The sequence below is a fragment of the Triticum dicoccoides genome, chromosome 2B (genome assembly GCF_002162155.2).
Source record: "Triticum dicoccoides isolate Atlit2015 ecotype Zavitan chromosome 2B, WEW_v2.0, whole genome shotgun sequence".
Lineage (NCBI taxonomy): Eukaryota > Viridiplantae > Streptophyta > Magnoliopsida > Poales > Poaceae > Triticum > Triticum dicoccoides.
The window spans coordinates 721,827,043-721,838,624 of NC_041383.1; the positions used below are offsets into that span (position 1 = coordinate 721,827,043).

The 11,582-nt window shown below is 48.7% G+C and overlaps 1 protein-coding gene across 1 annotated transcript; it reads left to right on the forward strand.

Annotated features, from left to right (window-relative positions):
• The first annotated feature begins 9,581 nt into the window (after positions 1 to 9,581).
• Positions 9,582 to 10,743, forward strand: LOC119368476 (protein FLOWERING LOCUS T-like). The gene is made up of 4 exons (XM_037633723.1): positions 9,582 to 9,832; positions 9,945 to 10,006; positions 10,143 to 10,183; positions 10,306 to 10,743. The coding sequence occupies exons 1-4, from the start codon at positions 9,644 to 9,646 to the stop codon at positions 10,530 to 10,532; spliced, it is 519 nt and encodes a 172-aa protein (XP_037489620.1). The 5' UTR covers positions 9,582 to 9,643; the 3' UTR covers positions 10,533 to 10,743.
• Positions 10,744 to 11,582: the final 839 nt, after the last annotated feature.

Consider the following 11,582-nt stretch of genomic DNA (forward strand, 5'->3'; position numbering starts at 1 on the left):
AAGCTTGATGTCATATGTTTGGAGGTTATCGAATGTGAGCCTCAACTCGTCTACTAGAGTTTCGACATGCTTGGTTTTGACGACCACGTCATCCATGTATGCTTCAACTGTTTTTCCGATCTGGTTGGCCAGACATGTCTGAATCATGCGCTGATATGTTGCGCTGGTGTTTTTGAGCCCGAAGGGCATTGTGTTGAAGCAGAATGGGCCGTATGGGGTATGTCATTGCGGCTTGGTCTGGCTCTGTCATCTTAATTTGATAGTAGCCAGAGTATGCGTCGAGGAAACACAATGAATCGTGTCCTACGGTAGCGTCGATGATTTGATCAATGCGGGGGAGGGGGAAGGGATCCTTTGGTCAAGCCTTGTTGAGGTCCTTGAAATCGACGCATAGGCGCCAGGATTTGTCCTTCTTTGATACCATCACCAGGTTTGCTAGCCAGTCTGGATGTTTTATGTATCTGATGAATCCGGCTTCCAGTAGTTTGGCTAGCTCCTCTCCCATGGCTTGTCTCTTAGGTTCAGAGAAACGCCGAAGAGCCTGCTTAACAGGCTTGAATCCTTTTAGGATGTTTAGGCTGTGCTCGGCCAGCCTGCATGGGATTCCTGGCATGTCTGAAGGGTGCCAGGCAAAGATGTCCCAATTTTCGCATAGGAATTCACGTAGTGCGGCGTCTACACCAGGGTTTTATTGTGCCCCGATGGAGGCCGTTTTTGTAGGGTCCGTTGGATGGACTTGGAATTTGACTATTTCGTCTGCCGGTTTAAAGGAGGTGGGCTTGGATCTTTTGTCGAGTATCACGTCGTCCCTGTCCACTGTGGAGCGCAGCGCAGTTAGTTCCTCGGCCGCTAGGGCTTCGGATAATGCCTCAAGGGCCAGTGCAGCTGTCTTGTTTTCGGCGCGGAGTGCTATGTCCGGGTCACTAGCAAGAGTGATGATTCCGTTGGGTCCGGGCATTTTGAGCTTCATCTACCCGTAATGGGGTATAGCTTGAAAAATTGTGAATGCCTCTCGCCCTAACAACGCGTGGTATCCGTTGCTGAACGGGGCCACTTGAAATGTGACCTCCTCAGACCTGTAATTATCCGCCATGCCGAACACCACATCCAGTGTGATTTTTCCTGTACAGCATGCTTCCCGACTGGGGATTATTCCTCTAAAGGTTATGTTGCTTCGCTCAATGCGGCTCCAGTCTATTTCCATTTTTTGAAGGGTTTCCTCATAAATGAGGTTCAATCTGCTACCACCGTCCATGAGTACCTTGGTAAGTCGAAAGCCGTCCACTATCGGACTGAGGACCAATGCATCTGGTGCTCGGGCTGTTCGGAATTTAGGTTCGTCACTGGCATTAAAGGTAATAGCCGTGTCACTCCATGGGTTTATTGTTGCTACCTGGTAGGCTTCGGTAAGGCTGCGGAGTGTTCGTTTCCGCATATTGTTTGATGCAAAAGTCTCGAAGACTGTTAATACCGTACTGGTATTCCTGGGGTGGTGCTCCGCGGATTCTGGAGTTAGAAGCTCCTGCCACTTCTGGCCACCTGCCGGAGTATCCAACATGCTGTAAGGCTATGAGTTGGTGTGACGCCCTCTGTACTATGAATTTTACAGGGTCCATTGAGCCATCCCTCTAGTACAGTACCATACCCTATAGAGGGTTTTTGTTTTTTGGTGTTTGGCCCAGGTGCCTGGCGATAATGCGCCCTTTTATTTCGGACTGGGGCTGTATTCAGGGCCGGATCATCCTAGAATTTTATTTCTGTTTTCCGGACACTTTCCATCACACAGTTTTTTCGTACCATGGATGCCAAGTCGGCGAAGCGTGTAATATCACGGTGACTTATGGCGTTGAGGATTTTGATGTCCGTGCAATTATTGCAGAAGGATGAGATTGCATACTCCTCGCGGCAGTCCTCTATCATGTTCATAACCAGGAGGAATTTGGCCCAGTAATGATGTACTGTTTCTGTGGGCTCTTGCCGAATTTGGGATAGATCCCTTATGTTAGGGTGGGAGGGTGGAGTTAAATCCGGAACCTCGCCCGATATGAGGCTCAGGGGCCAAGGAGTTTCCGAATTTGGAAGCTTGGGTTCTTGCATATTGTCCAATGAATCTGGCCCGCTGCCTGACTTTAGGTTTAGGGCTTGAGTGACGTCCTCCCCTCCGCGGGTATCCGGCTTGGAGGGCTCGGGAATCCGGACATATTTGGTCCTTAAGATGGGTATAGATTCGCCGCATTGTTCCTCCACCACTGTGACGTGGTGGGTGACCTGGGGAGAGTCAATTTCTTTTGGATCGGGTTTAAGCCCAATCTGATCGTAGTCAGTAGCGACTCCCAGGGCGGCGATGCGATCCAAGAGCTCGTTTAAGGAAGAGAGCTCCATCGGATCTAACTGCTCGGCGAGTTCCGAGTTGACGTGGAGATTGCTTTCGATGACCCGAGAAGTCATCGTCAGCGCGGCGTCCGAACAGGTAGTCATAAGAAAACCGCCTAGCCGGAGAGTTTGGCGATAGCCAAAGCTCCTTTAGCAACAGTGCCGTCTTTAAAGACGGGACGTGGCATCCTTCCTGATGGCGATGGCACAGTGGAACTCTCAATGAAAGCACCAATGTCGGTGTCAAAACCGGCGGATCTCGGGTAGAGGGTCCCGAACTGTGCGTCTAGGCGGATGGTAACAGGAGACAAGGGACACAATGTTTTTACCCAGGTTCGGGCCCTCTCGATGGAGGTAAAACCCTACTCCTGCTTGATTAACATTGATGATATGGGTAGTACAAGAGTAGATCTACCACGAGATCAGAGAGGCTAAACCCTAGATGCTAGCCTATGGTATGATTGTTGTTCGTCCTATGGACTAAAACCCTCCGGTTTATATAGACACTGGAGAGGGCTAGGGTTATACAGAGTCGGTTACAATGGGAGGAGATCTACATATCTGTATCGCCAAGCTTGCCTTCCACGCCAAGGGAAGTCCCATCCGGACACGGGACGAAGTCTTCAATCTTGTATCTTCATAGTCCAAGAGTGCGGCAAAAGGTCATAGTCCGGCCATCCGGACACCCCCTAATCCAGGACTCCCTCACCCGCCATATGTGTATGACTTATATTGTAAGGCAAGTATATTTAGTCTCCGAGCCGGACATGTTGTCTATGAGCCAACCAGGACTCCGTGAGCCGCTGGGCGTCAACGTGTGTATATAAAGGGACGACCCGATGGCAGTTCAGGGCAAGAAAGAAGAGATCGAAAGCTAGGTCAAGCAAAATCGCTCCCTGGTAATCGAGACATAAGCAATACTACCTCAAACTGGATTAGGCCTTTACCTTCATCGCAAGGGGCCTAACCAGTATAAACTCCCTGTGTCCTTTGCCCCGTTTAACCCCTTTAAGCTAACCTAGTTGCGATGGCTCCACGACTAAGTCCTCACACTAGGACATCTGCCATGACAATTCCACGACAGGAAGGAAAAAGAGAAAGGAGATGCATTAATGGAGGTGGTGTAAGTTAGCTAGGAGTCATAAAGAGAGAGAAAGTTAGGTAGAAGAAGGAGAGTAATGGGGGGAGAAGTAGTGAGGAAGAAGCAAAGTGAGGGAGAGAGGAGGTGGGAGGTAGGGGAAAGTGAGGAAGAGAGGATGGGGGAGGGGAGGGGAGAGAAAAGGTGGTATATGTTGCGGCTTAGCAGTACCGCTGGTCGTAAACTACGCTACTGCTAATAACATAGCAGCAACGAGCTTCCGACACACGCGCTACTGCTAAGAGGGGCCCGCCATGTGGCGAGTTTCAAAATTAGCAGTAGCGCCACCCAAAAAAAGCATGCTACTACTATAACTTTATCAGTAGAGCAGTTAGCAAGAGCACGCTTCTACTAAACCTAGGGTGGCGGGAATTGTCGGTCGATTTTAGTAGCAGCATGGTTCCACCGAGCCGCGCTACTACTAAGTGAGTAGCAGTAGCGCTTGTTTTTTCCCGCGCTACTGCTAATTAGCAGTATAGCCTCCCCCTATACCTCACTCCTGCTAAGATTCTGTGTATATGGTTTTCCCTAGTAGTGTCTTGTTCTCCATCTCTGAAAAAATTCCCGTCCATGACATTTTTGTAGCCGCGGCATCATGGGAGGCACGTGCCTTCTCCCACTTGTTTCCCATGACTTGGCAGTTATCCTTTGGCATGGTGTCTTTTCCATTCGTCATGACAATATCGTCCTCTTCATCGTCCAACCCAATTGATTGGTTGGAGCTTGAGACATCATTCCCCTTCTTGCCAAACTTGAGCTCGGCCACAACTAGGTTCCACTCTGGCTTGTCATTCAATATGATCCAACAATGTCTAAAAGAAAACGGCTTCTTCTCCACCTCGTGATACAAAGTGGCCGCCACCTCCTTCTAGCAAACAACATATGTATGAGCACGAGAATGCAAACACAAGCATGTGCAAATGACGACAAGATGAAGCAAAGGAGCTTACGTGAGTTGCCACTCTCATCCCACTTTGAGTGCATTTGGTCACTTGTGAGTAGTAGCCGACATACTTGCTCACTTCCCCTTGAATGATCCCCCAACGATGTTGAAGTGATGCCACATTGCGGGTAGTCACAATAGGATGTGGCTCCACATACTTCTTTTGTTCATGATACTCCTTCCAAATCTTCGCCGAATACGTGTTCCCCTTTTGCTCAATGCCGCATATTGGATCCATCGGTGTGGCCAACCAAGCTTTGACTGAAAAGATGTCCTCAAATTTTGAGAATGCCGGACCTCTTGCCTTCGATGTCTTGGTCTTGTTCTTCTTCTTATTTGGATTGGGATAGGATATTGTCCCAACTTCAAATGCGGTGGTGGCTTCCAATTCATACTCCATTTCGGTAGATCTTCATTGTCACTGATCATGTTCGACAAGAACACCTCCTACATGATCATGTGCGCAATAAATTAGTGGTCCATACAAAAATCCGATTGAACATGAGCAAAGAAAATGCACCAACTCTTGTTCAATCATTCTGTCGAACATGTCGAGGGCAGCGCCGGGCACTGCCCATGCCCGTGCTCATCCGAGCCCGAACGAGCTACGTCGAGTCACATACGTCTACCGTCGGCATCTGGATGGGCTGAAAGCTCTCTGGAATGGCACAGCCGGCCGTCAAATCCTTCTCTGTCCCAACAGGGTCGGACGATGCAATCCACGTCGGTGCTCGGATGGAAGGGGTGTGGGGATCCAAGCGCGACCGAGGAGACAGCTGCTCCACCGTGTCCGACCTTCCCTGCGCTGCCGTCGCTGCCTTCCTCTCTCGCTACCGGCGTCACCGCAACTTCCGGGCGACGTTCTCCGCCTTGCAAGTCGCAACCGACGAACGTGGTGGACGGCGTCTCCGTCGCGGCGGTCTGGATCAGGCTGGATGATATCTCCGACGGTGGATTGGGACTGATTGTGAAGATTGGAGTAAGGGTGGAGGACGGCGAGGTTTCGGGCGCGAGAAAGGTTGTAGGACGGCGGGAGGAGGAGGAAGGATTTGGTGGATTTGCTGCATTTTCTGGTAGGGTTGGGCCGCCGGGTCCGACGTGGTAGGCGTGCTCAGGTGCGTCCGGGCGCCCCAATATCCGTCCCGTATTTGGGCTGGATATGAGGGGTGCCGGCCAACACGGGCGTTCGAGGCCCGTTTAAGGAGCCCATCTGAATTGAAAAATCGTGACCGATCAATATCCGGGCGGCCCGCCGGGACGTATGAGGCGGGGTTTGAGGCGCCGGTTGTAGATGCTCTTATGCCCAATAAGAGCCGTTGAGAAAAAAACACATTTCTGGCTAGATCACCACCACTAGAGCAGATGATAGATAGTCGAACACATTATGCAATTTGTTTGTTGATCCATAAGATTGTCCTAGTTCAATTTTGGTTAGATAATCGTGCTCACATAAGTAGTCCAACGTATCTAGTGTTGCAGCAATACCTTTTGATTGAGAAATATTGGTCACAAATCAAATACACCCTGCACACAACCAAAAGATTAGCCATGTACTCCCTCCTTTTCAAAATATGGTGTTTCCTCTATTCCCGTGCTTCAACTTTGACCATAAATTTAACCAACAAGACCGACTGCGACCGGATCAAAGTTATACCGGTGAATTCGTATTCAAAAGAAGTTTTCAATTATATAATTTTTTTTCTTCCGCCGCAGTCGGTCTCGTTGGTTACATTTATGGTCAAACTTTGACCTTGGAAAGTACGGGCACATTATATTTTAGAATGGAGGGAGTATTGGTTATGGCGGCACGTATACAAGTAGAGCAGGCAGCCAAAGAGTGATGTTTTTTCGTTCGTAAAAACAAGTGATGTTTTCCTCGTCTTGATTTAGACTGGTCTTCTAAATCATTTTTTTTCGTGAGAAACTTTCGATTTATTCATCATCAATCATGCCAGCACAAAGAACACTAGAACTAATAAAAAATATAACCAGGTATTTGGACCACCTAACGACGACTACAATCACCGGAGCGAGCCGAGGGCATTTTAATGTAATAAGTACCATTGGCGGGCTCTGTGCATCTTGCAATACATATGCTATTATTGAGTAAAGAGAAGCTCACTTATTAAAGCGGACATGTATGTAATTTTTGTTACTTTTACTGTTCTTTATACTATCATGATGTTTAATAAATAAATCGAAAGTTTTTCCTTCCAAAAAGGATAAAAACAGAGTATCTGCACAGTGCATTTGCACCCAGACATGTTCACCTGCAATGATTGTCCTGAAAACAAATGTGATAATATGCCCTCGCAAGAAACAAAAGAAAGTGAAGTTGATAAGATCATCCGCCGCCGCAATGGCGGGCACCGAGTGGCAAGCCGCAAATCACTATAGCACTATTGCACGAGAGAAAAGATTCCTGGGTCAATTCGGTCGCTTGCCAGGCCCAGCCACGGAGGAGTTGCACGAGTGGTCGTGGTGCCGGTGCGTGTGCAAACCTTTCCGATCGAAAGGCGCCTGTCGGCAAAATCACCATCAAGCGGGCCGGGGGAGCTGCTGCATGCGCTGCCTAGACGCCACGCACCGATGATCACGTGATCACGCATCCTGTGCATAACTGTCGTGGCTGCGGCGCGCGGCAAGCGTATATATCCTACTGCTAGTTGCGGCGCGCGGCAACATATCCGCCCTTTGCCCCTGCAGCTGCTCTTGCATATCTTTTGTTCTTGTCGTCTGATCCGATCCGGTTGACCGATCTAGCTAATCATTCTCTGTCGCCGTCGATATCACGTGCTTGTGTCGGCAACGAAACTCTCCCTCCATCCCATAACCATAATGTAAGACTTTTTTCATATTACACTAATGTCGAAAAATGTCTTATATTATGGAATGGAGGCCCCGGCACAAAAGCGAAAAGAAAATGGAAGTAGTACCGACACGCAAACAAATCCGTTATCGATTAGGTCTTTGGGTTTCCTTATTATATGGGTTTGATATATATTAAAATACTTTCCAAAATTTTAAAATATGCTCTATTCGGAAACTTCAAAAGAAATTATCATAAATTTAAAAGTTGTTGATGAATTTCATAATTGTTTGTGAATTTTTAAACTTCCACATATTTTCAAAATATTCGTGTATTTCTATAAAGAAAAATAAAAAGGGAACATGTATTTAAATAAAGAACAGGAGAAAAAAAATCTTGTAGGGGAAAACACGCACACAAATTGAACCGAAACATGAAGAACTACCCTACATGGACCAGCCAATAGCGCCCGCGGTAGTGCGCGTTTGCTCGACCACCCATGGTATGAGCGGAATAGGAATCGCGTCACGCTCCTAAAAGGCCATCAAGGTTTCCATGATGGTCAAATTGGGAATTCATCAATTTTTTGTAAACTCTGTCATGAGAGTCGGCAATTTTTTGTGAACGGATGCTCCTATTACACTTGTAGCCTTTGAAGGATGAGAACCCACGCTATGTAGCATCTACATCGAGCGGGGTGTCGTACATGCATGCGGAAGTTTCTTGGTGGCCTCGGCTTTCGGGACATTGAGGTATTCAATATATCCCTACTAGCCAAACAAGCTTGGAGGATCATTATGTACCATGATTCTTTAAGTGCACGACTGCTCACATATGTTTATTTCTCAGATTGTGATTTCATGGAAGCAACTTTGGGAGCCCGTCCCTCCCAAATCCAGAGCCCTATTCTAGAGGGGACGAGATGCGTTGAAACTTGGTGTAGTTCAAAGAACTGGAGATGGAGCAAGCATAGGAGTATGTCAGCGTAGTTGGTTACCAACTTACCGTGTAGTACTAGACTCCTCCTCGTGGTCGCCTTGTCGTCGAGGCCCCCCCATTTGGTTTCTGAACTGATAAATCACATGGCATTTCTTGGATATTCTTCAACAACATTTCTTGCCAATGGATATTGATGTTATCAAATCCATACTAATATGTACCTCGAACCAGGATGATTGATGGGCCCGACATTTTGGCTTTGCAGCAGGTCATGCTGGCTCTGCACCAGGCTCGCAGACATGAATTGACCCCCTTCCGCCGACCTACGCCCCACCAGCTCGGTGTTCACCTCCGCCGACGCCTACTGGCACACGAACTTCACCTGAATTCACTTGCAGGAGATTAATGTGTTTTGGGGAACTATATATTGGAAAAGTGTGTGTTTTGCAAGAGTACTATAATTGATGCAACGTATATGAAATATGGTCTGATATTTGGATTAAAGAGGCATACTGATTCACCTTTCAACAAAAAGGCATACTGGTTCACCTTTCAACAAAAAGGCATACTGGTTCATGAAGAATAATATTTCAAATTTTCTGGATGTTTGATACAACTTACGTTTGTCTAGACGTGCATTGCACGTGCACGCTTACTAGTTTTGAGAAGTCGGGAAACTTCGTTGTTAGATTGGCTAAATGATTATTGGTGACAACTAAGAAAATCATGAAGCTTGGCTAGAGAATCGGTCATCTTCTTCGATGACTGAACAAAAACTAGCGCACCAAATCCATCCCGACGGGAAGTGAGGCATCATCAGAGCAGGGCTACCACATGGGATTGTTCTTTGTGGAATGCTTCAGACCATGATTGGCGTTATTCCCTTTTGGACTGTGATATGGCTCCCAGCGTTTGGGTAAGTGAAGTGCTAGACAGACCCTAAAAAATGGAATTGCGTCCTGCTCCAGAAAGGGCCAGGAATCATATCATACATACATTTTGCAAGTCCGTACATGGTGCCAAGTGGCAACAATTCAGCCGTCGGATCGTAATGCATACTCTATGGCGGCAATACTTTAGCCGTCCGATCAGAAATCAGGTGGGAGCGGCCACAGGTTCTCACGATGTCACATGTCAACACTTTATGCGGGAAACACACTTTTAATCCGGTATACCTTTCAAGCTCTGACTAGAATCCAGCGTAAAAAGGAGGAGAAGCTCTGATTAGTCCAGGACTGGCGAAAAGGCACACCACACGTCGCATCTCTCATAGTAAGGCTGAAAATGAGTGCGTGGGAATTTATTTCACGGGGAGGCCTATAAATAGCATGTTACACCGCTGCAGACGCCATATAACACCAAGCTTTCACGTACGGCAAACTGGCTAGCCACATCTATCCCTAAGTAAGTCCTCAGCGCGGCCGGCGGTGATCGAGCTAGCATGTCGAGGGATCCGCTGATCGTCGGGGGGATCGTCGGCGACATCGTCGACTACTTCGACGCGTCGGCGCGGCTGAGGGTGCTGTACAGCAACCGCGAGATCACCAATGGGTCCGAGCTGAGGCCGTCGCAGGTGGCGAACCAGCCGACGGTGCAGATCACAGGGCGACCCGGATCGCTCTACACGCTGGTGAGTGCTCATTTATACGTTACAGTAGATCATCATTCGTTCTAACTTACCATGCATGCATGAATGCACCGTGCAGCCGTAAATAATGTGTGCCATGTTTATTTGTTACTAGGTGATGGTAGACCCTGATGTACCTAGCCCAAGCGACCCTTCCCAACGGGAGTACCTCCACTGGTACGTGCGTGATCATGCACTGCAAAAAAAAAACATCACTCATTTTTTCTCAAAAGAAAACCACTCATTAGTACCTCCGCTGGTACCAGCTTGTTAAGCTAATTGACCCAGTTTAATTTCTTGCCTGCACATATAGGTTGGTCACAGACATACCAGAACGAGGTGACGTGAGCTGTGGTAAGAAATTAATCTATCAAGGACATGTATATATCCTTGTCTTTTATATCAAGGAAGAAAGGCACCCAGCCGACATTAATCCGGTGGAAACCATTAAGACCTTTGTGTATTTGTGCATGCAGGAACTGAGGTGGTGCCGTACGAGAGACCGCAGCCGACGGCGGGGATCCACCGTGTGGCGTTCGTGGTGTTCCGGCAGGCGGTGCGGCAGGCGATCTACGCACCAGGCTGGCGCTCCAACTTCGTCACCAGGGACATTGCGGAGTGCTACAGCCTCGGCGCTCCGGTCGCCGCAGCCTATTTCAACTGCCAGAGGGAGGGCAGCTGCGGCGGCCGGAGGTACCGGTGAAGCAGCAAAGCTGGTTCTACGCACGTAGGCGCGATCGCTCCAAGCAGATGTGTCACACAAAATAAATAAGTAAATGAGTAACTAATACATCCTGTGTAGTACTGGCTAGCTATCTCGACCGGCCGTATGTAATTGTCCGAATATACGCATGTACTTGGTGCATGGCCTAAGCAAAACAGTAAATAATTTTAGGGAGCGTCTATACTTGTGATTTGAACTGGATTTTTCGCCCCTTATCTTCCTCCTTTGCTTTGACTTTTCTTTTTGGCTGAGCATCTACAGTCCGAGTTGACAAATCCGACCCCTTATACATCCGCGGACGTATTCGGACGCGTCCGCAGACAGTCACCAATCAACCTTCATATTTTGTCCGGTGCATCCAAATACCTCAAATCTATACAAACCATGCAAAATAAAAATCTACATACTACATAGATATCCTATCTACCATACACTACTCGTCGTCAGAGATTTCTACGATCTATGTGTCGGGCTCCGGGTAGATGGCCGCCTGCGGCAACTCCGGCTCATCGTTGGACTCATTAGAGGCAAAGATTGTGTCGATCTCCGCCCTCTGCTGGCGGAGGAACCGCCGGTTAGCCTCCACCACGGCCTCCGACTGGATCGAGTGCAAGATGGCCGCCTGCTCCGCCGCCTCCTCCACTTGGGCCACCTCGAACTCCGCCATGGCGAAGACCGCAGCAGGCTCTGCCTCGTCCACCTCCACCTCATGTATGGCCTCCTCCTCCTCCGGATCTGCCCCCTCCATGGGCTGGGGGTCCTACTTCGCCTCCTCCTCCTCCTCGTGCGGCCCATGACTTCACACCTAGCTCGAATCTCCTCGAGCAACTGGAGGCGCCACTCGCGCGTGAGCATAACCTTGGTGATCACTCTCTATTGGGCCATTGCATCGGCGGACGACGAGCAGAGGGGAGGGGGTGGATGCGGCTCGGGCTGGCAGCACGGATAGGGAGGGAAGTAGATGAGGGTAGGGTTGGGGGTCATCGTACGACTTAAATAGCCGGATTTTGGCCCTCGGGCGGCGAGTCG

Bases quoted from the DNA above. Each gene is read 5' to 3' on its own strand.
- LOC119368476 (XM_037633723.1), top strand. From the start codon at position 9,644: ATGTCGAGGGATCCGCTGATCGTCGGGGGGATCGTCGGCGACATCGTC. The intron at 9,833-9,944 runs GTGAGTGCTCAT...ATTTGTTACTAG, and splicing joins CCGGATCGCTCTACACGCTG to GTGATGGTAGACCCTGATGT. The intron at 10,184-10,305 runs GTAAGAAATTAA...TTGTGCATGCAG, and splicing joins ACGAGGTGACGTGAGCTGTG to GAACTGAGGTGGTGCCGTAC.